Raw genomic sequence first — 23,925 nt, forward strand, 5'->3', positions numbered from 1 at the left:
AGGTGACTCACTCACTTGGGTCTCCTCGATGCCCGCGCCCTGACTGACACTCCCCGTTCCCAGGTCCCCGGAGAATCTCTCCCCCACACACCCCTGTGCCCCGCTTTGTAAAAAGAAATTAGGTTTCCCAGGCTGTTAATTGAATTACACGGCAGGAGCGTGGAACAGAGGCTCATTAGAGCCTCCTGTGTCCTATTGGAGCACAGAGTTGCCTTTGCAGCTGCCATTAGCATTTGTCATTCCATTCCCCATCAGCCTCCCGGGGGCCATGCCCTCCCTTCTCGGGGTCCCTCACCAGCACCCCTAAAGCTGCAGTCCCCAAGCCCTGTCCAGCTGAGGCCGCCCTCCCCACCCGGAGAAGTCCCAGCTTTGCAGGCACGGCCCCTTCCCCAATGCAGAGACCGTGCGTGCCGGGGCCAGCTGACAGATGGCAGCAGGGGACAGTCCTTGCCAACACGGTAGCTTGGGCAGCAGACGGGGAGAAGGGCCACCCGGGCACCCCCGCCCTTCTTCGTTTGAAGAATTAGGGGCCCAGCCAGCTGATGTTCCGAGGCGCTGCTCGTGGTCGGAGAGATCACTTAGCCCAAAGGGGAAGCGTCCCCCACCAGGCATCAGGGCACCGGGCTTGGTAAGAGACGCCTCATCCTGAGGGTCAGGAACAGTGACCCTTCCTGTGCCCTGAAGTCATGCCTAGAGAATGCCAGGCACCGCTGGATGTGGCGTGTGCCACAGTCCTGGGCAGAAGAGACCACGTGCTGCTGTGTGTGTGTGTGCATGTGCGTGTGTGCATGTATGTCATTGTATATGTGTGTATGGATATGTGAGTATCTGTACGTGTGTGTGCACGTGCATATGTGCATGCATGTCATTGTGCATGTGTGTATGGATATGTGAGTATCTATATGTGTGAGTGTGTGCATGTGTGTGTGTGCATGTATGTCATTGTATATATGTGTATGGATATATGAGTGTCTGTATGTGTGAGTGTGTGTGTGTACAAGTGTGAATACGAGCGTGGGTGGGCGAATATGTGTATATGCGGGGAAGGTGCACAGAGGTCCGGCAGGACTGCAGGTCCCCCTCACTGGGCACTGCCCCACAGTGACCATCAGAACCTGTGAGTGTCTGCAGTGAGGATGTGACAGCGTCATAACAGGTCACGGTATGGGACATGCAAGGCCAGTGCCCCTCCCCGCTGTGCTGTTGTTCCGGCCACACTGTCCACTTTTGAGCAACCCAACCGTCTGCCAGGAGGATGACCTTGGGCCCACCCCTGCTCTGGGCCCCTCAGCGCCTTCGTGTGTGAGTTGGCGTCTGGGGCAGCCCCATACCGGTGTTAGGCCGCACCAACGAACTTAGCTGCGGGTGGAGTCTAAACTCTTCCTTGTCCCAGATCTGAGCGTCCCAAGGACCCAACGAGATTCATGAGGGTGAGCTGAAACGTTCAGTTTACTGTGGGCGCCCTCGGGCGGTCAGGCCTCTGGCCCGTGGCATACCCCTGCTGAGCCTGCCACGTTTCCGGAGCCCATGAGGCTCTGTGGCTGTCAGCTTGAATGTGACCGGAGCCGACTCTGTGATTCTTGAACTCTGTGTCTGTGGCATGGCCTGGCACCGCCAGGCTTGCAGTGTGTGTGTGTGTGTGTGTGTGTGTGTGTGTGTGTGTATGTTTGAACAGGAGAGAAGCAGGAGAACCAGCAGCATTTCTTGAGCTATGCTCTCTCTGTTGTTCTCTCTTTCTCTCTCATTGCTGTTTTGCACAGGGCCGATCCGAGTTCGATCCCCCGCACCCCCGTATGGTCCCTTGAGAACCACCAGGATTGATCCCTGAGCACAGAGCCGGGAATAAGCCCTGAGCATCTCTGGGTGTGTTCCCCCACCAAAAGAAAAAAGAAAAGAATTTCCTTTCCTTCTTTCCTACCTTGCCCTGTGTTCTGGTTCCACCCCACACCCTCTTTCTCTGCGCACCCCCAAAGCCCGCGTCTCTCTGCTCCTGTGTGGCCTCGGCCCAAAGCTTGGGGCTCTGCCCCTCCGGGGTACCCAGCACCCCCATCGCTGACACTGAGTGGGGCGTGGGTGCCCGTGTGTGCCTCTCTCCCCCCGCCCCAGTCCCCACTCAGCCCCCAGGAAGCAGCGGCGGGGCTGGGCCGTGCGCCCCGACTTGTTGGTGTGAAACATCACTCTATATTCCGCCCAGGTTCCTCCGAGTGAATTATGCAAATCCTTGATGGAAAACCAGTCCTCGGCACATCCTTGAGAGTGTAAAACCTTAGTCAATAATTCATACTCGGATGTCTCTGACTGCGGGCGTTTCTTCATTATAACTTGCACCTCGTTATTTGTCTTGCGTGTTTTATTGTATACGGCTGGTGTAATGCCGTGCATTATAAAATTTATCTGCTTCATTATTGGACGAGCTGGGGCTGGGGGTGTGGGCCAGGGCTGCCCCTGGGACCGAGCCACGCATGGCAGGCAGGCTGCTGGGGGCGTCGCTGCAGGGACCCCGGCCGGCATCCCCACACCGGCTCCCGAGGTCTCGCCCACGCTTCTTATGTCGCTCTTGCGCATGCGTGCTCTCTCTCCCTCGCCCCTCTCTCTCTCTTTCTCCCTCTCCTGCTCCCCAGAGGAGGCTGGGACCCTGTCTCTGTCCCCTGTGTCTCCCAAGCCTGGCGCAGACTCTCACAATGGCAGGGAGGCTCCATTTTGGGAGAGGGGGACCTGGACTTTTTGCAGTCATGCCCCCTCCCCCATTCCCCAGCCCCTCCCCCAGTGCCTACAGAGCCTGATGGTGCCTAGGTGGCTTCTGGCTTGTTCTCTCCATCCTGCAGGTGGGGAACCTGTGTGACTGAGGGATGTGGGGAGACCAGGAGGAACAGCCGAGGGAGCGTTGTTGCATTTTGCGGGTTTCACAGCCTCCCGGAGGGCGCAAAGCCAGAGACTCAAAGCTCTGGGACTGTAGGGCCAGGTCGGACCATAGAACCCAGAGACCCCCAGGCTGTGGGGAGCCCATGCGGCATTCTAGGGTTGTGGGTGAGGGGGCAGCCCCTCTTGCTTCCCACCAACCTCTAGCTCAGATTCCACACTTAGCCATGACCAGTTCGAGCACCCACTGTGTGGTGGTCCATCCAGCCCATGAATTTCCACAGCCCAGCCGTGAGCCATGGGCTGTGGGCCGTGGGCCATGGGCCGTGGACCGTGGGCTGTGGGTTGCAGGCTGTGGGGCATGGGCTATGGGCTGTGGACTGTGGGGTGTGGGCTGTGGGGACCCGCTGGTCACTGAGCAGACCTGCTCACATGTGTGCTCACTTCACAAAGAGCCCCGAGAGGCAACAGAGAGACAGGACGGGGGGAAGGAGGACTGAGGTTCAATTCCCGACATCCTAGAGGACCCTTTTAGCCCACCAGGAGTGATCCCTGAGCACGGAGCAGGAGTAAACCCTGAGCACCACCAGGTGTGGCCCAAAAACCAGAACTAAACAAACAGAAGCATAGGAAAAGCGTGCGACAGGAAGGGCAGTGGACGGGAAAGGCAGTGGACAGGAAGGGTGGTGGGCAGGAGGCGGTGGGCAGTAGGGTGGTGAACAGTAGTTGGGGTCAGTAAGCGATGGACAGTAGGTGGTGGGAAATAGAGCGGTGGGCAATAGAGTAGTGGGCAGTAGGGCAGTGGACAGTAGGCCCTGGGCAGTGTGGTGACCCACGCTGCTCGTGCCCTTGTTCCTGGGTCACACTCCATGTCCCGCATCTTGAGAAACCCAGGGAAGGCCACCTGGGTCCCCTCGAGGGCCTGGGGTCTCGGAGCTGGTGAGGAGGGACTGTTGGTCAGGGGCACAGCAGGAGACCAGGGCTTCAGGCAGCCCTTGGCCCTCCACAGACCACCCCCAGGGGAGCCTGCTCTGGGGACGGGGCGGGCAGGGACCCCCAGATCACAGTCCCCCCTCTCCCCTGCAGTCCCGGCCATGATCACGTCCCATCCCAACACCACCATCGCCATCAAGGGCCAGGCCAAGGAGCTGAACTGCACGGCGCGCGGTGAGCGGCCCATCATCATCCGCTGGGAGAAGGGGGACACGGTCATCGACCCCGACCGCGTCATGCGCTACGCCATTGCCACCAAGGACAATGGCGACGAGGTGGTGTCCACGCTGAAGGTGAGCCCGCCTTGGGAAGGGGGTGCCAGCCGCCATAGCCTTGGCAGCCCCAGGAGTCGATGAGGACCCTGGGGCGCTGCCCTGGTGCCCCTCCCCAGGGCCTGCCCAGCCTTGCTGCTCCTCTCATGGCCACGGTCAACACCTGACTCAGTAGTGGGAGCCTGGGCTCAGTTCCTCCGGACCCCTCAGCTCTCCTGTGGGCCACTCAGCCCCCTGCAGACCCTTCAGGCCCCTGCAGACCCTCAGCACCCCTGAAGCCCCCCTGCAGACCCCTTAGGCCCCTGCAGACCCCTCAGCCCCCTGCAGACCCCTCAGCCCCCTACAGACCTCTCAGCCCCCCCCCGCAGACCCCTCAGCCCCCTGCAGACCCCTCATCCCCCCTGAAGCCCCCTCAGCACCCTCTGGACTCTGCAGCCCCACTGCGGGCCTCTCAGCCCCCTTTGGACCCCTTAGCTCCCACCTGGACTGTTCTACCTTCTGCCTCTGCAGAGCCTTTGACAAGGCCCAGGACTCACCAGCCCCCCACCCCCAGGTAGAGCCCCCCACCCCGCTGCCTCGCTAAAGGTCTCCCCTCCTCCCTCCCCTCCCCCTGTGTTTCCCCAGCTCCAGCCGGCGGACCGCGGGGATTCCGTGTTCTTCAGCTGCCATGCCATCAACTCCTACGGGGAGGATCGGGGCCTGATCCAGCTCACCGTCCAAGGTAGGCGCCCCCCTAGGTGTGTGCTTCCAGGGCTGACCCCCAGCACAAAAGCTTCACCTGCCCCCCACCCCCCGCGTTGGTAGCCAGCACCTGGCTGCTGGAGGCTCAGGACAGGAGGATAGGGCCAGCTCGGAAAAACTGGGGCATGTCTTCTCCCACCGAAGAGAGAGGACAAGGCAGCTCCCCGGCGGGGGGGGGGAGGGCGTCCACAGGTGACCCCAGCCCCTGGAGGCCAGGCTCCCTGCTGCCACCCTCACATGGCCTCCCGCTACCCCCCCCAGAGCCCCCCGACCCCCCGGAGCTGGAGATCCGGGAGGTGAAGGCCCGGAGCATGAACTTGCGCTGGACGCAGCGTTTCGACGGGAACAGCATCATCACTGGTTTTGACATTGAGTACAAGAACAAGTCAGGTGGGTTCACATGCGCCCCGCGCCCACTGCCCTGGGCTGTCACAGCTCCACCTGGGCACGGGTCCCTGCTTTTTCCCCAGTGGTGTCCCGGGTCCAGCTAGATACCGAGGGGGGTTGGTGGAGGGATCCCAATGGCAGGCAGAGGGAGCCAGCCCCTTCCTTCCCTGAGCTCAGGAAATGGGGTCTGGGTTCCCGCTGATGCCCACATGCTCAGGCGCTGCAGAGCCAGGGATGGGGAAGGGGCAGGGGGAATGCTGGTGTCGGTGATTAGAGCCCGCCCAGGGCAGGCTGGGACGTGTGCTCTCCAGGCTCAGGGCTGTGGAGTCCTCGCTGAGGCCTGAAGCTGCTGAGAATGGACCCCCAGGGGATGGACCCCCTTAGGAAGCTACTCTGGGGGTTTCCTCCTTCCTGTGCCTCCCCAAGGGCTCCAACTCTGGCCTCAAGACTGAGTGAAGCCCAGTGGGTTCCCCTGAGAGACCCCTGGGAGAAGCCCAGGGTGACGGCGCTTCAGTGGCCAGGCAAGATCTATGGCCCATGGATAGATTGTGCTTGTTTGAGGGCCACACCCAGCCATGCTCTGAAGGCACTTTCCTGGGAATTGAGCTCTGGAGGTGCTCAGGGGGCTTTGTGTCACCCAGCCTCTACTTGGCCCCCTGCGCTGTGTCCGCGGCCCTCTTTCACGCCTTTTGAAATCAAGTCCATGAGCCTTTTGCAATCATTGTCGAAGACTACACAAAAAACGGGGGGTCTGGAAAACGCAGACCTGCTGGCCTCTCCTAGCCCCCAACTCGTTTGCGGGAAGCAGCTCAGAATCTCAGTTCCCTCCTTATCTTGTGCTCCCTGGAAGCTTCCAGAACCTCCTGCCCTCTTTCTCCCAGTGCCTGGCTGGTGGACGGGTGTCTCATTCCCAAGCTGACTGAGCCCCACCCTGCTGGTTTCCAGAACAAGCCAACGATGGACCTCTGCAGCAAGAAAGCTGTTGGTTTTGTTGGGTGGGCAGGGACAGTGCCTGGAATCAAACCCAGGACCTCAGCCACGCAAAGGCAGGTGCTGTCCTTGGAGCCCACATCCCCGGCCCCTGGCACTGGGAGCCAGTGAGACAGAGTGGCCAGCCAGGCTGTAGGGGGTCCGTCGCTCCTCTTCCTGGGCTTCTCCAACATCAGGCGCTCCCCACGGTCTAGTGGGGGAGAAGGGTCGGGGTCCAGACTTCACCCTGGATGCAGGAGGGGGGACCTCTTTGGTCCCCGGCAGGCGCATTGTGACTACCGGGAGCCGGGTCCTGAAAGGGGCCCAGCCCACAGGGTAGGATGGGACAGTGTCCTGGGGCTCAGAGGGGTCTCCTGACGGGGGCGCAGGAAGCAAGTGTTGCTGAGAGCTTGAGAGCTGCTGAGAGCCTCTGTGAGGCCCGCAAAGACTTGGGGAATATGGAGGAGCCCATTGTCGGGGAAGAAGGAGGGTGTCTGGGGGAGCGAGGCTACTGCATCCCCCCTGCAGGGAGAGAGCAGAGGGGTCCGGGGCACAGTGGGGGTGCCAGAACTCCAGAGCCTCCCCCCTGCTCCCAGTCACTGCCCCATGGGTGCTACACACACACACACACAGATGCACACACAGGCACACACACGCACAGGCACACATATGCACACACGCACAGGCACACACATGCACACACACACAGAAGCACACACAGGCACACACGCACAAGCACACACATGCAAACACACGCACACACAGGCACACACGCACAGGCACACATATGTACACACAGGTGCACAGACACACACATGCACACAGACACACAATCACACATGCCAGACACACACTCACCTGCATGCACACACACACACACACCACATTGGGGCTCGTGTGAGCACAGCTTTCCTGGGGGCTCCTGCTCAGCCGGGCAAAGTAAGAACATCGCACATCTGGGCAGCTGTGTGGAGGGAGAGGCTGCGGGCAAGAGGCGCTTTTCAGAGCATGGCCACGTTGTCTCCCACCCCTGCCCCTGCCACTCTGGCTCCTGCTGGTTGGAGGAACTGCCGCAGCCCAGCCCAGGGCCAGCAGGGTCCAGCCTGGCTGGGCAGGGAGGGAGCAGAGCCCAGCCCTTAACTCACCCTCGTGCACGACTCTGCACCCAGAAAATAAATCCCAGGGACAGGAGCGCTGAGGGCCAGCCGCTCCCTCTGTGGCCCTTGGTGGTGGACCTGGAGGGCCCTCCAGGCTGGCCTCATGCACGGAGTCTCCCAGGGTGTGAGCAGGGGTTGGGCCAGGGCGTGAGCACAGCGCCACTGCCCTGCCTGGGAGCCGGGGACAAGGGTGGCCTCACCTGACTTGTCTCGTGCCTGGGTTCGAGGATTGCAGAGAAAGGCTCTAGCGGGTGGGGGGGGGGGGTGACCGCCGCTAGCCACTGTAAGTTTCTCTCCCCTCTCTCAATCAAATCCCTCAAGCGGCAGCTGCTGACGGTCCCACGGGACCTGCCGGCATAAATACACGCACGATCCGTCTGTCTGTTTGCAGCGTCGGGCACAGCCATGTGTCAAGGGAGAGAAAAAGAAACGGGAGACAGAGGCTCGCCCTTGGAGCGTCCCATGGGGCTGGTGCAAAGACAGGCGGGCACCCACATGCACACACATGCATACATGCACATACCACATGCTCTCACACAGCACACACGTACAACACGCACACACATGCTCTCATACAGCACACGCGTGCAACATGCACACATGCATGTATGTACTCTCCTCCCCATGGAAGCATGCCCAGTGCTGTCTTGCCACGTGAATGTGCCATAAACTGGATTGTGTGAGGCTGGACTCAGGGTCCACGGGGCGCGGGTGGGTGTCCTGAAAGGAGGAGGGTGGGGGCAGCGAGGGGTTGCACGGTCACGTGCCCCTTCCTGCTCACAGCAGACCAATACCATTGTCAAAGCAGAAGATTGGGCTTCAGGGGGTCCCAAATGTATCTGACCCACCGCCCCCCTCCTGGAACGCTACAGTCTTTAAGTAAACCAACCAGCACCCCCAGATTCACCGAGCCTGCCACCTACCATACCCCATCGCTGCAGCACCCCCCCGTGGGGGAGACGTTGCCCAGTTGGGGAAGATGCGGGGTTGGCCAAGTGATGGAGCCTGTGTGCTCCCCCTTTACGTGGCACATGGACCGACACCCACATCTTTCCGGGTGCGGTGGGAAGGCTGACCGCACCGGATGCCTCACTTGGCGTGGTGGAGACGCGCACGGGAATCCTGCTCCATCCAGACGCTCCAAGCGCCCCCTCCTCATCCCCTCCTCCCCCATCCTGGCCCGCCCGGACCGTCTGCTCCCTGACCCCGCTCGCTCTTTGCCCCAACTGTGTCTCTGCCAGGTTGTTCGCCATGTTGCTCCTTGTACTAATTTTCCGAGGGAAATTACGCCGTCTGCCCTTTCGGAGCCATCCGCTCCCGCTCACTCCTCCTGGCCCCAGGCAGCAGAGTAATAATACATGAATGCTGAATGATAAATAGCACGGTCCCCACAAATCTCTCAGACGGCGCTGCGCCGCTTTAAAAATGCAGACTCCGGGCTCCCCCAGACCAGTGCAGGGAGGGTACCCGGAGATCACACCTCAGAGCCCGGGATGCAGCTCAGAGCCCGGGATGCCTGCCACCCTGGCATGTGCCAGCCCGGGGTGGTGCGGTGGTTGGTGAGAGCCGGGGTACAGATGCTTAGGGGAACCGGTGCGGGGATAGGGTGCCCAGTGGGTGTGACCCCGGGAATCTCTTCTTGATGCGGCAGCCGTGGGACCCTCGGAGACAGCTGGTATTGGCAGGAAGCTGCGTGCTGCAGCCATGGCTGGGCTCCAAGCTGCTCCCCTCCACAGCAAAAGGGGCTCCTGAAAAAAATAAAATAAAATACCCCAAAGGCTCTCAGGCCGCTCCCAGCAAGCAGGGGAAGGGGGGCGAGACTCCCCACCCAGGGGTCCCCGCGCCTTTATTTTTTTTTAAAGAAGAACACTTTGCATCCTCAAACCTTTGATGAAGAAAGGCAGAGCGAACCCTTAATGAAATATGTTAATCTGGCTAAGCCGGGCTCGTATGAAAGGGAATATTAAAAGAGACAATATTCGCCTGCGCCAGCTTGGTGCTCTAAGCTGGAAGGGAAGAAGCCAGGATTGCCCCCTCCACACCCCCCCGCCTTCCCCCAAACTTCAGTTCTCTGGGCCACAGGGAGCAAGTCTAGAAAATTCACCCGATGCCGTCAGATTTCACTCCTGCACGTTAGCCTGCAAGGGTGGTGGGCCAAGGGCTATTTGGTGCCGACTCAAGAGGTGATTTGGGAACCCACGGTCACGTCCACCTGAAAAATCCTCCGCAGAAGCAGCATAAAAGCAAGGAGAGGGGGGTCGATTTCTAGGACAGCCCCCATTGTCTTGTGACTGACAGCTGAGTCAGGCCAAGAGGGACTAGGTGGAAGATGTATAGGACTCAACACAGAGGAAGTCCCAAAGCTAAGGCCAAAACGTGGTTTTGAGGGCCAGAGTGATAGTACAGCGGGTAGGCCGTTTTGCCTTGCACGCAGCCAACCCGGGTTCAATCTCCAACATCCCATATCGTCTCCCCAGCACTGCCAGGAGTAATTCCTGAGTGCAGAACCAGGAGTAACCCCAGCATCGCTGGGTGTGACCCAAAAAGAAAAAAAAAGTGGCTCTGAGCTCAAATTAACCATCAGGTTTAAGTGCCCAGTGCTCGCTGGCACAGGAAGTGCCGCCTCTGGGACGGGCTCCTGCCATCACAGGGCTGGGCTGCTCCCTGTGTGGGTGCCACCCGGCCCGTAAGTCACAGCATAGGGAAGAGGGGCTCTGAGCACCATGGAAGCACAAGGACCGAGCAGGGAGGGGGCCCCGGCAGTGACGCTTATGCCACATGCTGTGGGCCCTGAGAGAGGCTGAGAAATGCTGTGCGCAGGGGAGTTTTGTGTGCGGGATGCACATGAGGGTCACACGCACACGGACCATGCCAAGACCTTCGGCATTATGGGAGAACCTCAGATCCGTGTGGAGAAGGCATGGGGGCCATGGGGAGGGCCACGTGAAAGCTGGTTCAGCTGTTCCATACCAGCCAGGTGAGGGGTGCCAGAGGCTAGACCTGGCATGTGGATGAAAGAGAGGGATGGATGAGCTACAGAAGCTCTGGAACCAGAGGCTGGACAATAAATAGCACAGCGAGTAGAGCGTTTGCCTTGCACGCAGCCAACCCGGGTTCGATTCCCAGCATCCCATAGGGTCCCCTGAGCACCGCCAGGAGTGATTCCTGAGTGCAGAGCCAGGAGCAACCCCTGAGCATCACCAGGTATGACCCAAAAAGCTAAAGAAAAAAAAACTCTGGAACCAGAGCGTCAGACGGGAGGAGGAGACAGGGGCAAAAGGGGGAGAGAGGGGAAGAATCGGGATGCCAACACCTTTGGCCTGAGCTGCCAGCAGAGAAGAGGGTGGGCATACAGGGGGCATGGGGAAGACATCAGTCTGGACACGGGGAACGTAATGTGACTTGGGGACAACCAGGGGGAGACCCGCTGGCTCCAAGGGTCTGGATTTGCAAAACACCTGGTAGTGCCCGTGTCCAAAGGGAACTCGTCGGAGCCTGGCTGGGAAAAGTGTGAGGCGGGAGAGAAGAACCTGGGCGGGGTGGGGGGGAACCCTTTGAGCAGGAGGGAGGGAGGAGGCACCTGGAGAGAAGGAAGAAATGGTCTGCGAGATTGGAGCGAAGCCAGAAAGCGTTCAGCCGGGGAAGCGGGCTTCCAGAGGCGGGAACCCTGCTGAGAAATCGGTTTTGCCCACCTGGCTCATCCCCAGTGGCTGGCAGATCTCAGCACCTCTTCTCTCTGGCCTCCATCATTGTATGCACATCCTGGAGGGGGGAGCGGCATGGTACGTTTGGGGGGGTGGGGGGCTGCTCTTTCTGCCCACGCTTATTAGACCACACCGTGGCGCGTGATCATGGGGGGGGCCTGCATGCACCCACCCAGGGTCACTTGTCAGCTGCCCCCCTCCACCTGCCCTCTCGAGGTCAGCCCGGTCTCTCCTGGACCCGGCAGTGTCCCCAGCTGGTAGGAGCCTCTGTGTCTGCACGCAGCCCGGGCTCAGCCCGCCAGCCGCAAAGTGGCACTCCGGGTGGCCCGGGTGATTTAAAAGACAAGGAGAAAATAATGTGTTGTGGGAGCAGCCACTGCCTGCCATGCGTGACTTTGGCTCCCGGAACCGAAGAATTAAATGCGGAACTGCAGATGGGGAGCTGGGCCCGTGCCCTTCGGGGAGGCTGAGGCTGGCGCAGCTCAAAGGGCTGTTTTTGAAAAAACATCAAGACCCCAGGATCTGGGGAACTGGGGAACAGGGGTCCTCTTTCCTGGGGAACCGATTGCCCCGATGGATCAGACAGCAGCTTTAAAAAGAAAAGAAAAAAAGAAAGAAAAAGTCTTCCTACAAATCTTTCTAGAAGGCGCCAGCCTCCTTCCCCGATTTGGGGATTAAACGGGAGTGAATACAATTTAATCTTTTCTACTGAGGATCTTCAGGGTCCTCTCTGTGGGTTTAGTGGCATGGAAATGAGGCTGAATGGCGGAGTGAGGCGTGCGGGGGGAGACTTGTGGGCGCCCTCCAAGCTTGCTTTCTGCTTCTCCTTTTCTTCTTGAAGTGAAGAACCAGCAGCCTGGTCAGGGGTTCTGGTCTCCACTGAAGCTGCTGTCACCGTCCCCACGCCACATGGCCCTGTGCCCCCAGTGGGTGGAGAGCAGGGTGACCAGATTTCCTGGGGATAACCATGTGGGGAGGGGGAGGGAGTACGGTCCTGATAGCCCTGCGTGACCTTTACAGGGTCTGGGTTCTCATCACCTTCTGCACCTTCTGCAGCTTTTCTGAACATTTCCCTGGGAGGGGCTGTTAGTGTCCCCTGGTAGAACAGGAACATTTCGGACCCTCAAGAGCCAGAGATTTATGTCCTGCTGGTACGAGGAAGGCAGGGGTAGGCAGGTGTCTCTGGGTCTTGGTCTTCAGGCCCGCTGAGGACCACCACACTCCCACGTGGAGGGAGGGAGGAAGGGGCCAGGATCAAGGGGTGTGTGGCCCATAGTGGATAGGGCAGCTCACAGCCAGAGCAGGCCAGGGGAGGGGGCTCCGGCCAGTCCGGGGTTCAGGAGCTCTGAATTCCCAATGATTCTGGGAGGGCCCTGAGGAAGAGCTCAGTGGAACCCATGTGAGGCTGGAGCTCCCAAGTTTGGCCAGATCTGGGGCGAGGGGCGCTCCAAACACTCAGGGCGAGTGTCACTTGCCCCTCCCCTCCCAAGAATTCCCTGGGTCTCTTCGGGGTTGGTTGGTTGGTTTTTGAGTTTTGACCCCCAGCCATCTGTGCTTAAGCCTTACTCCCGGCTCAGTGCTCACTCCAGCAGGTGCCAGGGATGGAAACTGGTTCTGCAGCGTGCGAGGGGCCCTGGAGAACAAGCAGCAGCCCCATTGGCTGTGTTTTCCGTGGGGGCGGGGCCGGTGGGACTGGGGCGCTGTGGTTGGGCGGCGGCGCGTGGGGGCGGGGCCTGGCTCAGGCTCGGCAGTGGTTTGCAGGGCGGGGCACTGTCTTCACTGCAGATTCCTGGGACTTCAAGCAGTCCACGCGCAACATCTCCCCCACCATCAACCAGGCCAACATCGTGGACTTGCACCCGGCGTCCGTGTACAGCATCCGCATGTACTCCTTCAACAAGATCGGCCGCAGCGAGCCGAGCAAGGAGCTCACCGTCAGCACGGAGGAGGCAGGTGAGCACCTGGAAGGGAGCGGAGTGGGGGGCGGGGGGTGGAGGCTGGCAGGGTCCAAGGGGAGGGAGACCCCCCCCGCGTGGTTACCCTCCAAGCCAGGGTCATCTGGGACTTCCCCGGGGGTCTCGGCCAAAGGCAGGTGCTACCCCCTGGCACCAGCCCCTCCGGAAAGCTCAGAGGTGCTAGAACAGATGGGGTGTCACTGCCCAGGGCAGTGGTGGCAGTTTTAGACAAGACTCCTTTGGTAGTATTTTCTTTTATTCCTTCTGTGGAATATGAGCTCTTCACACAATTCTGTACTGTCAGAGGTGCAGTATTAAAACAACAACAACAAAACAAAACAAAAGAAAAACAGTAAAGATTGGAAACTAGAGCACAAGCTGACCCGGAGGTGAGGGTGGCCAGCACGAGTTGGCGAGGACACCAGAAGCATCTGTGCTACTGGGACCCCCTGAAGGGGCCTGGGTCCAGTGCTCTTGCTTTCTTGAATCCCCCCACCTTGGCCTTGGCCAACACAAGTATGTTTTGCTCTCTGTCCAGTGGGAGGCATTGAGAAGTCCCACTTTGGGGGAAGTCCTACTTTGTTGGTTTTTTGTTTTTTTTTCTTTTTGGGTCACACCCGGTGATGCTCAGGAGTCACTACTGGCTCATGTACTCAGGAATTGCTCCTGGCAGTGCTCGGGGGACCATGTGGGATGCTGGGAATCGAACCCGGGTCAGCTGCATACAAGGCAAACACCTTCCCCGCTGTGCTATCACTCCAGCCCAGAAGTCGCACTTTGGGGGCCGGAGTGGTAGTACAGCAAATCGGGCACTTGCCTGGCATGCAGCTGAACTGATTCCATCCCCAACACCCTGGACGCACCAGGCGTGATCTCTAAGCCAGAAGTTAAGGCCTAAGCACTGCTGGGGGGTGGCCAAAAATATAAAACAAGTGAAAAAGACACTTTGTCTTCTTTGGCGTGCTCCTGGTTGAGCTCATCTCCGACTGCTGTTTTTCCCGGTGAGGGCCATGGGGCCTTGTCTCCCACACAGCGTGGCTTGGCCATTTGACCACAGGGGAATCATGGGCACGCAGGTCGGGGTGCATACAGCTGGAGGCCGCGAGTCTGTGCTGGTAACTGGGCTCATGAGTATGTCAAGACAGTATAAACTGGGGCGGCTCGAGCGATAGCACAACGGGTAGGGTGTTTCCCTTGCATTCGGCCGACCCCTGTTTGATTTTCAGCATCCCATATGATTCCCGATCACTTCCAGGAGTAATTCCTGAGTGCAGAGCCAGGAGTAACCCAAGCATTGCTGGGTGTGACCCAAAAAGCAAAAAAAAAAAAAAAAAAGTGTAAACCATGAGTACTCATCCTATATGCACCCTCAAGCCTCTAGTCAAGGGGACTGGAGAGGTAGCACAGCGGGTAAGGCATTTGCCTTGCGTGCAGCCAACCCGGGTTCGATTCCCAGCATCCCATATGGTCCCCTGAGCAGCGTCAGGAGTAACTCCTGAGTACAGAGCCAGGAGTAACCCCTGTGCATCGCCAGGTGTGACCCAAAAAGAAAAAAAAAAGTCAAACAGGAAAAATAATGCTGCAGCCTTGTGCCCATTTGCTCTCCGGGGATCAGTACTGAATTATGTCCCTCCACACCCCCCCGCCTGCACATGCTGTGTCTGCAGACCTGGGCATGGAACAGTCAGTATGTCCTGATTTCCTGGGCATGGACAGTGGAGGCTGGGATGGTCTTGGAGACTCCAAGCACGCTCTCTGCTTCCCCCAGGAGCTGGTCCTTCTTACCCACATGTGCCAGCTGAGTAGGTTCCAAACAAGAACACAAGACTCTTCTCTGAGAGTCTCGTGCTGAGATCTCATGCCGCCCAGTACAGCTGGCCAGGGCACTGAGAACACGAGCTGCTTGTTCTCTCTCATCTTGTTTCCCCCACCTCCCCTCAGCTCCTGATGGCCCCCCCATGGATGTCACCTTGCAGCCAGTGACGTCACAGAGTATCCAGGTGACCTGGAAGGTAAGTGGGCTCCATGGCCGTTATCTGACATGCCTCCCTGCCTCCTCTGTCCAGGATCAAAGGGCCCAGGATGCACTGGCCTCTGATTTCTGATGCCCATTGGCTAATCTAGCGAAGCTGGAGGGGTGGAAATCGAGGGGGCATAAAGGCAGGTGGCCCCCCAGCCTGCCACTGTCCCAGGGTGGGACAGAGACCCGTGTCATGCTGGGGAGAGGAGGGGTTTTCCTCACACTGGCCCCACATGGTGGAGGGGGGCAGGGTTGGGTTTGATGGATACAGAGGTCAAGGACCCCCAGGTGATGGGCTGCGGCTGGGAGGTGATGGCCTCACCCTGGCCTGAAATGGGAACTGGGCGGCAGGAGGAGACCATGCCCATTGTCTCAGCCACCCATGGCCAGGGGTCTACCAGGTCTCCATGGAGGACAGACAGAACTAATCTCCTCCCTCCCTGCCTCTGGTGCGTCCTGAGCAAGGCCAGGAAGGGCTTCCCTGGGGTAACTCAGGCCTTTGCTGGGGTGCTAATAGCTTTAGAATCTGGTGGGTCACACTGCCCCCCCAACGCGTTCTCTTTCCTTTGCTACATTTTCTCTACTTTGTAGCTGTTGTATTAGCTGAGGGTGGGGTGGGGGGCGCTGAGGGCTGCTCCCTGCAGTACTTGGTTAAGGGACCAGACAGCTCAGTGCCTGGGTCAGCGGTTGGGGGGGCCCCAGGCCTACTCAGCAATTCTGGGACAGGGATTGGAAGTATTTGGTGCCCAGGGTCGAGCTTGGAGTCACCTCCCCGCACTTTTGTGTGTTTCTCGCCCCACCTGATCCCACCCTCTGCTCCTGTGGTCCGGTCACATCTTTTATATCCTCGCCCCCTGGAGAAGGCCACTCGTGTGATGTCCCCGGCCCGGTCAGCAGTGATGGGGCAGGACTCAGCACCCAGTCTTGCATCCCTACCACAGCCCCTCACAGAGTTTGGGGACCGAAGGTTTCTGTAAAGCTCAGCTCGGGTCTTCTTGGAACTTCCCACAGTGGGGTTTGCACCCATCTGCATCCAGGTCAAATGTCAGAGTCATTCTCTGTCTGACCCAGGATGGGGGACTAAACCCTAATGCTTTCATATTCCCTTTGGGCTCCTTGAAATGGGAGACTCAGAAGGACCAGGGGGATCATCACCCCAAGGACAGCACAGAGAGAGCTGCACCCCAACAGGGCTGGCTTTCTCCCTCCCCAGGAACGGCCAGCAGGGACAGGGCAGGGCCTAGTACTGGACCCTTCCTGAGACCAGCCCCCAGGAGGGGCCAGAGCTTCATTTTCCCTCCAGTCTCACCTCTGGACTCCCACTAGAGTGCTCAGAGAGGGGCAGTGGAACCCAGAATCCCCTTCCAAAAGCCCGGCTCCTGGCCCATCAGAGGAAGCCAGAGGCAGCGGGGATGGATGAGTATGTAGCAGGCAGGACCCTCGACAGCCAGCTCTGACCCGGAGGTCGATAAAAATTCAGAATCAGATTTATCTCTCCAAAGTCTCATAATGAAAAATAAAATTGATTAGAAAGTTAGAACTTCAGAATGAACCAGCCCGTCAATAAATTTTGGACTGACTTCTCGGGGGATTTTTTTTTAGCACCGAGAAACAGATTAATGAAAAATAAAGATTCACTTGAAAGATAAGTCACTTCATTTTAAGACTCTTTCCACGAGATGGATCACCCCTGCTTTATGACATAAATTTGCAATCAGCCCTATTGATTTCTTAATGCTTCAGAGAAATATTGTTAAGATTGATTTAAATCCTAAATGCGCCTGTTGGGGAGAAACAGACAGTGAGAGAAGGAAATGGAAAGAAAAAGGAAGGATGGAGGAATGAAGTTTTTGATAAACATGCATATAAGTATGCAGGCGCCTGCACCCGCGGACATGTGTGTGCGCACGTGCGTGCATGTGTGTGTGTGTGTGTGTGTGTGTGTGTGTGTGGTCAGGAGTTCCCAGATGTTCCCTCCATGGCCCCTCTATATACTGATGAGAATGAAAGTTGTGTTTTCACATCTGAATCACGCAACGACATCTCTGGGATGGCCTTAGACATGATGTAAAGCTCTGTCTGCCTCAGTGTGTGTCTCTACATCTGTGTGCGTGAAATATGAGTGCATGGGCTCAGTGTGGACAAAGGGGTGTCAGGTTCTGGAATGTTCCTCTTGTCTCAGATCAATGTCTGTATAAGCACTCAAAGATAGCCCCTGAAATGTGCCCACTTACAAACCAGCAAATCGGCCAAGCGCAAAGAGGAACGTTATTCAGACATTAACGAAGTGGAGTCAATTAAATACACTGACACACACACACACACGCACACACACACACACACACCTATTCTGCGAGCTCAACACAATTACGTTAAATGAAAAAACTTCATTTTATTGAGTTAATAGTGAGCTTTAAAATGCAATTCGTTTAAAACATTCATTGAATTAAGAAAAAAAAGAAAGAAAAGGTATCAGGGCTGTTTTTCCTAACTTAATTGTTTTTGATCTCACTATGTTTTCCTATAATAAAAGGTGGGCTCTTAAATTAACTCCATTGTCTTTAAAATCCCCAATCAAGCTGCTTTTCAAAGCTCAGGGGTGGGTGTGCAGGTCCCCCCTCATTCGAAGAGCCATTTCTAACTGTGGGTCTTAATGTACCTGCCAGCGGGCCAAAGTGTGGGCGGCCGGCGTAATGTGTGTTTGCAGCCCCAGAAGTGAGAGGATCCCTCAAGACTGTATGTGTGAGAGAACCAGAGTCCAGGCCTGAGATGCCGGTTGTGTCTCTGAGCTGAGCAGATGCCCCCCTTCACGGAGTACACAGGCAGTTTCTCTCCAGGGCACCTGGGACCAGCCCTTCTCTCCTGGCATCCTCTGCCAAGCCCTAAAATGTTCCTTCTCAGTCTGTGTCCTTGAGCATCAGCCCCACTGAGGGCCTCGCTTCAGGCCTCCACCCTCAATACACCCCAAGACCCAGCTCCGGGAACCCCAGGGCAGTGGGGCTCCATTGCCCCCGGAGGATCGTGGCACACTGAAGGATGCTGTTTCCTTTGTCACTGTGAAAATGCACATTGTTTGCCTTTGTGTTTTGGTTTGGGGGATACATAGGTTGTGCTCAGGAGGGCATCACTGGGTACCAAGGATGGACCTTGGGACTCCTGCATGCCAAGGATGTGCTCCAGCCTCTCGCGCCAGCCATCCCCCAGTGTGAACTCCAGCCTTCTGAGTCAGCCATTTCCCTGCATGGGCTGCAGCCCCCCTGAGCTGTCTCCCGGGCCCTACGTTTGTTGTTTGAATATCCACTAAGAGCACGCTTGGTGTCATCAAGCATGGTGGAACCGTCACCACCATCCACTTCCAGAACTTTGCCCTCGTTAAACACTGACCCTCTTTCCCCACTTCCCAGCCCCTGGCAACTTCTTGTCCTTCTCTCTGCCATTCCGGTTTTGCCTCTTCCTGCCACTTCAGAAACCGTCTCCTACAATCCCGTCTCCCGTGGGTGACTTCCCTGGGCACGGTGTGTTCGGGGGAGCAGGAAGGCTGTCAGAATTTCCTTCCTTTTCAAGACACATGCTTTTCCAGGGCCTGGATGGAATGATGCACTTCTTTGTCTCCCCATCAATCGGGGGGTCCCTTGGGTGCTTTCCTCTTTTGTCTAATGTGAAGAGTACTGCTGGGAATTGGGCGGTGCGGGTGTCTGTGCAGACTCCTGCTTTCAGCGTCCTGACTTCTGAATCTGTGGCAGGTCAGTGCTGGACTCGGCAGCCGCCCCCCCGTGGGTGCACCCCCAAGCTGCTGTGGTGCTGAGCCCCTCCCTACACCCTGTTGTCAGGGTTGGAGAAGACCCAGCCTGGTGGTGTGAGGTGGCATCTCAGCGCTCTTCATACTCACGCTGCTGCTCCCACCCTGTCTGTCTGGTTCCTTTTCGCCTGCTGCTGTTTCCCTCAGCCCCTGAGCCCATGCCAGATGATATACCCACCCACTCACTGATCTGTCCATGTACCACACACCTGACCAGTGCCCCCCACCCTCCATCCACCCACCCATCCATCCACCCACCCACCCACCCGTCCACCCACCCATCTGTCCATCCACCCACCCATCCACCTACCCATCCATCCATCCACCCTCCCACCCATCCGCCCATACATGCACCCACCCATCTATTCCTCCATTCACCCACTCATCCATCCACCCACCCACCCACACATACACTCACCAATCTATCCATCCACCCGTCCATTCATTCACCCATCCACCCACCCATCTATCCACCCCCCACCCATCCACCCATACATCCACCCTCCTATTCATCCATCCATACATCCACCCACCCACCCATCCATACATTCACCCATCTATCCATCCACTCACCCATAATTCCACCCACCCACTGAGAGCCCACTACCTGCCCAGCACTGCCTGGATGCTCACATCTTGCAGTAAACAGACAAGCCTTATCCTCGTGGTGCTTCCCCCCGACGGGAATAGGTTCCTAGATGAAATGTATGGGATGAGAGGGTCCAGAGCGATAGTACAGTGGGTAGGGCATTTGTCTTGCACAAGGCCACTGGGGTTCGATCCCCAGCACCCCACGTGCTCCCCCAAGCCTGACATGAGTGATCCCTGAGTGCAGAGCCAGGAATAAGCGCTGAGTACCTCCGGGTGTGGCCGAAACTTCCCACCTCACAAAAAAAAAAAAATAGAAATTATGGGATGGGAGCTGACGCTAACAATGGTGGAGGACACGGTTAAAAATAAGTATTGGTAAAGGGAAATGTGTTTGATACTTACATGACTGAGACCTAAACCCGAAAGCTCTGTAACTTTTCCCACAGTGATTCAATAAAGAAATAAACTATTAAAAAAAAAAAAGAATGGTGGAGGAAAGTCCAGTCCTGGGAACTGAGAGGCTGGGGCTCCAGGAAGCTGCAGAGAGGCCTCAAAAGGGGGTGTTTCCTGGACAAGATCTGAGTGTTAAAAGTAGGTAAAGGGATATACCTGATGACCTTTCGGTATCTGTATTGCAAACCACAATACTGAGAGAGAGAGAGAGAGAGAGAGAGAGAGAGAGAGAGAGAGAGAGGCGCCTGATATAGAGGCAGGCTGGGGGTGGGGGTGGGGGTGATGGGAGGGAACCTGGGGACACTGGTGCTCCACTGTACACTGGTGGAGGGATGGGTGTTGGAACACTGTATGACTGAAATTCAGTCATGAACAGCTTTGTAATGGTCTGTCTCACAGTGATTCGATTTAAAAAAAAAATTTAAGAAAGAAATAGGTGTTTCAGCAACTGCAGAGGGGAAGTAAGTTGTGGGAGGGCTCTCTGAGGAGAGGGTGGTCCCCCTGAGATGGGGATGTGGTGCCTGGTGTAACAGCAGGGAGGTGATTGGCAGGACCTGGGGGCAGGGGGCAATGAAGAAAAGAGGCGCTCAAGAGACCCTCTGGGTCAAGCCTGAGGTTTTTATCAGGGCGGGGCGGGGGGCACACCCAGCAGTGCTCAGGTCACACCTGGCGCTCTGCTTAGGGATGATTCCCAGGGGTGCTCAGGGAAAATGCCAGGGAACCTGGGTAGGCTGCATACAAGGCATATGCCCTAACCACTGTACTATCTCTCTGGCCCCCAAGTTTAGTTTTAAGAATATCATCTCAAGGGCCAGAGTTCAAGATACAAATGTTGTCTGCACCGGACCCCAGTCTGATCCCAGGTACCGCAGGGCCCCCAGAACATCTCTGGGCGTGGTGTGCCGGTCGGTCCCTGGCAGCACCCCATCCTTGGACCCTCTCCTTGAACTTGCTCCCAGTTGGCCAAACATCACCAAAATGGCCTCTGGGGCCCCAGAGCACTGCTTGAGAGCCCCCCACTATTATTCCAGGGTCACCCTGTCTGTCTCCCCTCCTCCCACCCATCCCCACAGGCCCCCAAGAAGGAGCTGCAGAACGGCGTGATCCGGGGCTACCAGATTGGCTACCGGGAGAACAGCCCTGGCAGCAACGGGCAGTACAGCATCGTGGAGATGAAGGCCACAGGGGACAGCGAGGTCTACACCCTGGACAACCTCAAGAAGTTCGCCCAGTATGGGGTGGTGGTCCAGGCCTTCAACCGGGCCGGCACGGGGCCCTCATCCAGCGAGATCAATGCCACCACGCTGGAGGACGGTGAGGGCGCCCACTGGGGCAAGGGGGGCAGTAGCGCCAGGCGTTGGGCAGAGCAGGGCTGCCATGGGAGGGGGCCCCTTGCACACCCCACCGTCCTGCCCCAGACCCTCCGTCTCTGCTTAGTCCACTGAGAACTGCAGCCTATTCAGTCAGCCCCTCCGGCCTGCCATCCAGCCTTCGTTCAGTGTCCCTGCCCTGATGACCGTCACCTGTCTGGCTGGACTCCTGGCCGAGCCAGCTGGACCTCTAATTCCTGTTCCGCTTCCCCTGCCTCCAGCAGTTCCATCCTCTGCTCCTGAGCCCTCCCTCCTGCCACCCACTGGAAGCTGAGCAGAAATCGGTTCCCCGGGCCACCTTGGGACACCGGGCTCCTGCTCACCGGGACATCAGGTTTCTCTGATGAGGAGTTCGGGGTCCAGGTCGGCAGGGGAAGGTGGGACAGAGAGGAGATGACCGCGAGGCCAGCTCACACGCTAGGTCCTGCCCCGGGAAAGAGGCCACAGCTCACGGGAGCCAGTACCTCTTAGAGGGGAGCCCAGCTGGGGACACCCAGGACCAAGGTCCTTGCAGGTGGAACGCTATAGGGTACCAGCATTCCAGAATCCCCCGTGTCTACCCAGGGCACCAGCCCAGCCTGCCTGAACTGTCGCTGATGCCCACGGCTCTGGCGGGCTGCGAATCTCCATCCCGGAGACCAGGGCCCCGCTGCTGAGTCATTTTTTCAGAACAAAGGAGGAGACGGGAAGAAAGTTTCCCGTGGCATGCGCTCCGCAGTTTTTCATACTTAATTAAGGCCCTCGTTAGCCTGTCAGCTCCTGATGGTTCCCTGGCAATATTAGCACTCCTCCCGGGGTATTCAAGGCCCCTGCTCTCGCAATAGTGTCTTTTCCATAATTATATTACCTTCATTTTGTTCGAACGGGCGATCTGTATTAGTTTATTACACTGGGTCCCTAATTACATGGTGCTTATATTTTTACACCTAAGTAATATGAAACAATAATCATTCTCAAAGAGGGTCGTTAGGATGATGTATTATCATTTAAATGCTCGTAAAAATTAGACTTGCCTCTCGTGGGGCGATGGGATCTAATTACCTTCCACCCAGCCCGGCCCTCCTCTCTCCCCCTCTGAGCCGAGCGGCCACGGCCTCTCCCGTGGCCTCTCCCGTGGCCTCTCCTCCTATGGCTGCTGGCTCCAGCGGGAAACCCGTGAAGTTCTCCCCGTGGGCAGATGTTCCAGCGCTGGTCCCGCCCCTGTCCCGTTCTGCCTTGCTTGGGTGGAGATCAGCGGAAGGTGGGGTCAGGCGGACCCCTCTGCTGGCCTTTGGGAGTATTCCCCCCCCGCCCACGGTTCGAGGCAGGCTGTTGTGTTCGCAGGTGGGGACTGAGGATGAGGGGGTGATCGTCTTGCAAGTCCTGAGGGAGTGTGGGACCACCCCTCACCATCACTGGGGTTCATTGAGACCCTCAACCTTCAGATTGGTCCAGGACGCCAAAGGTCCCCAGAGTCAGGCTTTTAGCCCAGAGCCCCAGGTCGGCTGGCATGGAAGGGCTGGCAGGGATGGGAAGAGATGATCCATCATGGGGACCTGCAGGCACTACCCAGGCTAGTGGGCCCAGGTGGTCTCTACCCCTGTGTGACCCCCACTATGCACCGAGAACCAGGAATGTGGGGCCAAGAAGGTGTCTCTCTCTCTCTCTCTCTCTCTCTCTCTCTCTCTCTCTCTCTCTCTCTCTCTCAGAGAGGACCACACCCAGTGGTGCTCAAGGATCCTCTCAGCTCTGTGCTCCACATGTGCTCCCAGCAGTGCTCAAGGACCTCACGGTGCTGGGGATGGAGCCTGGGCTCCTCGCATGAGAGCCTGCACTTGGGCTGAGCAATCCCTCCTACTCCACATCTCTGTTTTCCCTAAATCCCAGGGAAGGGAGACTTGGCTGCATCGGCCCATCCTCCAGGGGCTTCCTGAGTCTTCCTGGGGTCCTTTCACTGTCTCCCCTGAAGTTCTCCTGGCCGGGCAGCAGGGACACGGAGCTTGGGACCTGCCAGCCACTGAGCTGGCCCTTTGGTTCTCCCCACACTGCAGTGCCCAGTCAGCCCCCCGAGAACGTGCGAGCCCTGTCCATCACCTCCGATGTGGCCGTGATCTCGTGGTCGGAGCCCCCGCGCAGCACCCTCAATGGCGTCCTCAAAGGATACAGGGTCATCTTCTGGTCCCTCTACGTGGACGGTGGTGAGTCTGCCGGGACGGGGGCTGCATCCACACTCGAGAGCCGAGCATCTCCCAATGGGGGTTGCGTGGGAAGACACATCCCAACACATGGTCCCAGCCAGAGTCACGGGCCCTTCTGGTCACCCCCCAGGCACTCAGCTCTTGTGGGCGAGTGTGTTTGGGAGGTGAGGAGCAGATTGACCTTTCACATGGGACGTCTTGAACTTCAGCCTTTGTGCATCCCAGCAGGGGGCAGCTGGCAGGAGTCCCCATAGGGGCACGGGTGGGACCAGCACCAGCAGGGTCCGGAGGCCCTGTGCCCCCAGAGCCCGGGGAGGGAAGAGGGGGTGTCACCCAGCAGAGACGCAGTGGAGCGCCGAGCTCAGCAGTGTGTTGGACTCTGAATTCAGGCCTGGGTTCCCTCGAGCACCCCCACATCACTGGGAACGGCTTCAGGTCCCGTGAGCCCTGCTGGACTTTGCCTCTATAAAAATCGAAG

The 23,925-nt window shown here is 57.9% G+C and overlaps 1 protein-coding gene across 1 annotated transcript in view; it reads left to right on the forward strand.

Annotated features, from left to right (window-relative positions):
- Positions 1 to 23,925, forward strand: part of DSCAML1 (DS cell adhesion molecule like 1) — a 242,116-nt gene that overhangs the window by 192,656 nt on the left and 25,535 nt on the right. The window contains 7 exon segments of the mRNA XM_056107577.1: positions 3,946 to 4,145; positions 4,749 to 4,845; positions 5,127 to 5,255; positions 12,868 to 13,035; positions 14,979 to 15,049; positions 20,974 to 21,214; positions 23,301 to 23,447. Coding sequence (XP_055963552.1) covers positions 3,946 to 4,145; positions 4,749 to 4,845; positions 5,127 to 5,255; positions 12,868 to 13,035; positions 14,979 to 15,049; positions 20,974 to 21,214; positions 23,301 to 23,447 — 1,053 coding nt within the window.

This window comes from Sorex fumeus, unplaced genomic scaffold (genome assembly GCF_029834395.1).
Source record: "Sorex fumeus unplaced genomic scaffold, SorFum_2.1 ptg000169l, whole genome shotgun sequence".
Classification (NCBI taxonomy): domain Eukaryota; kingdom Metazoa; phylum Chordata; class Mammalia; order Eulipotyphla; family Soricidae; genus Sorex; species Sorex fumeus.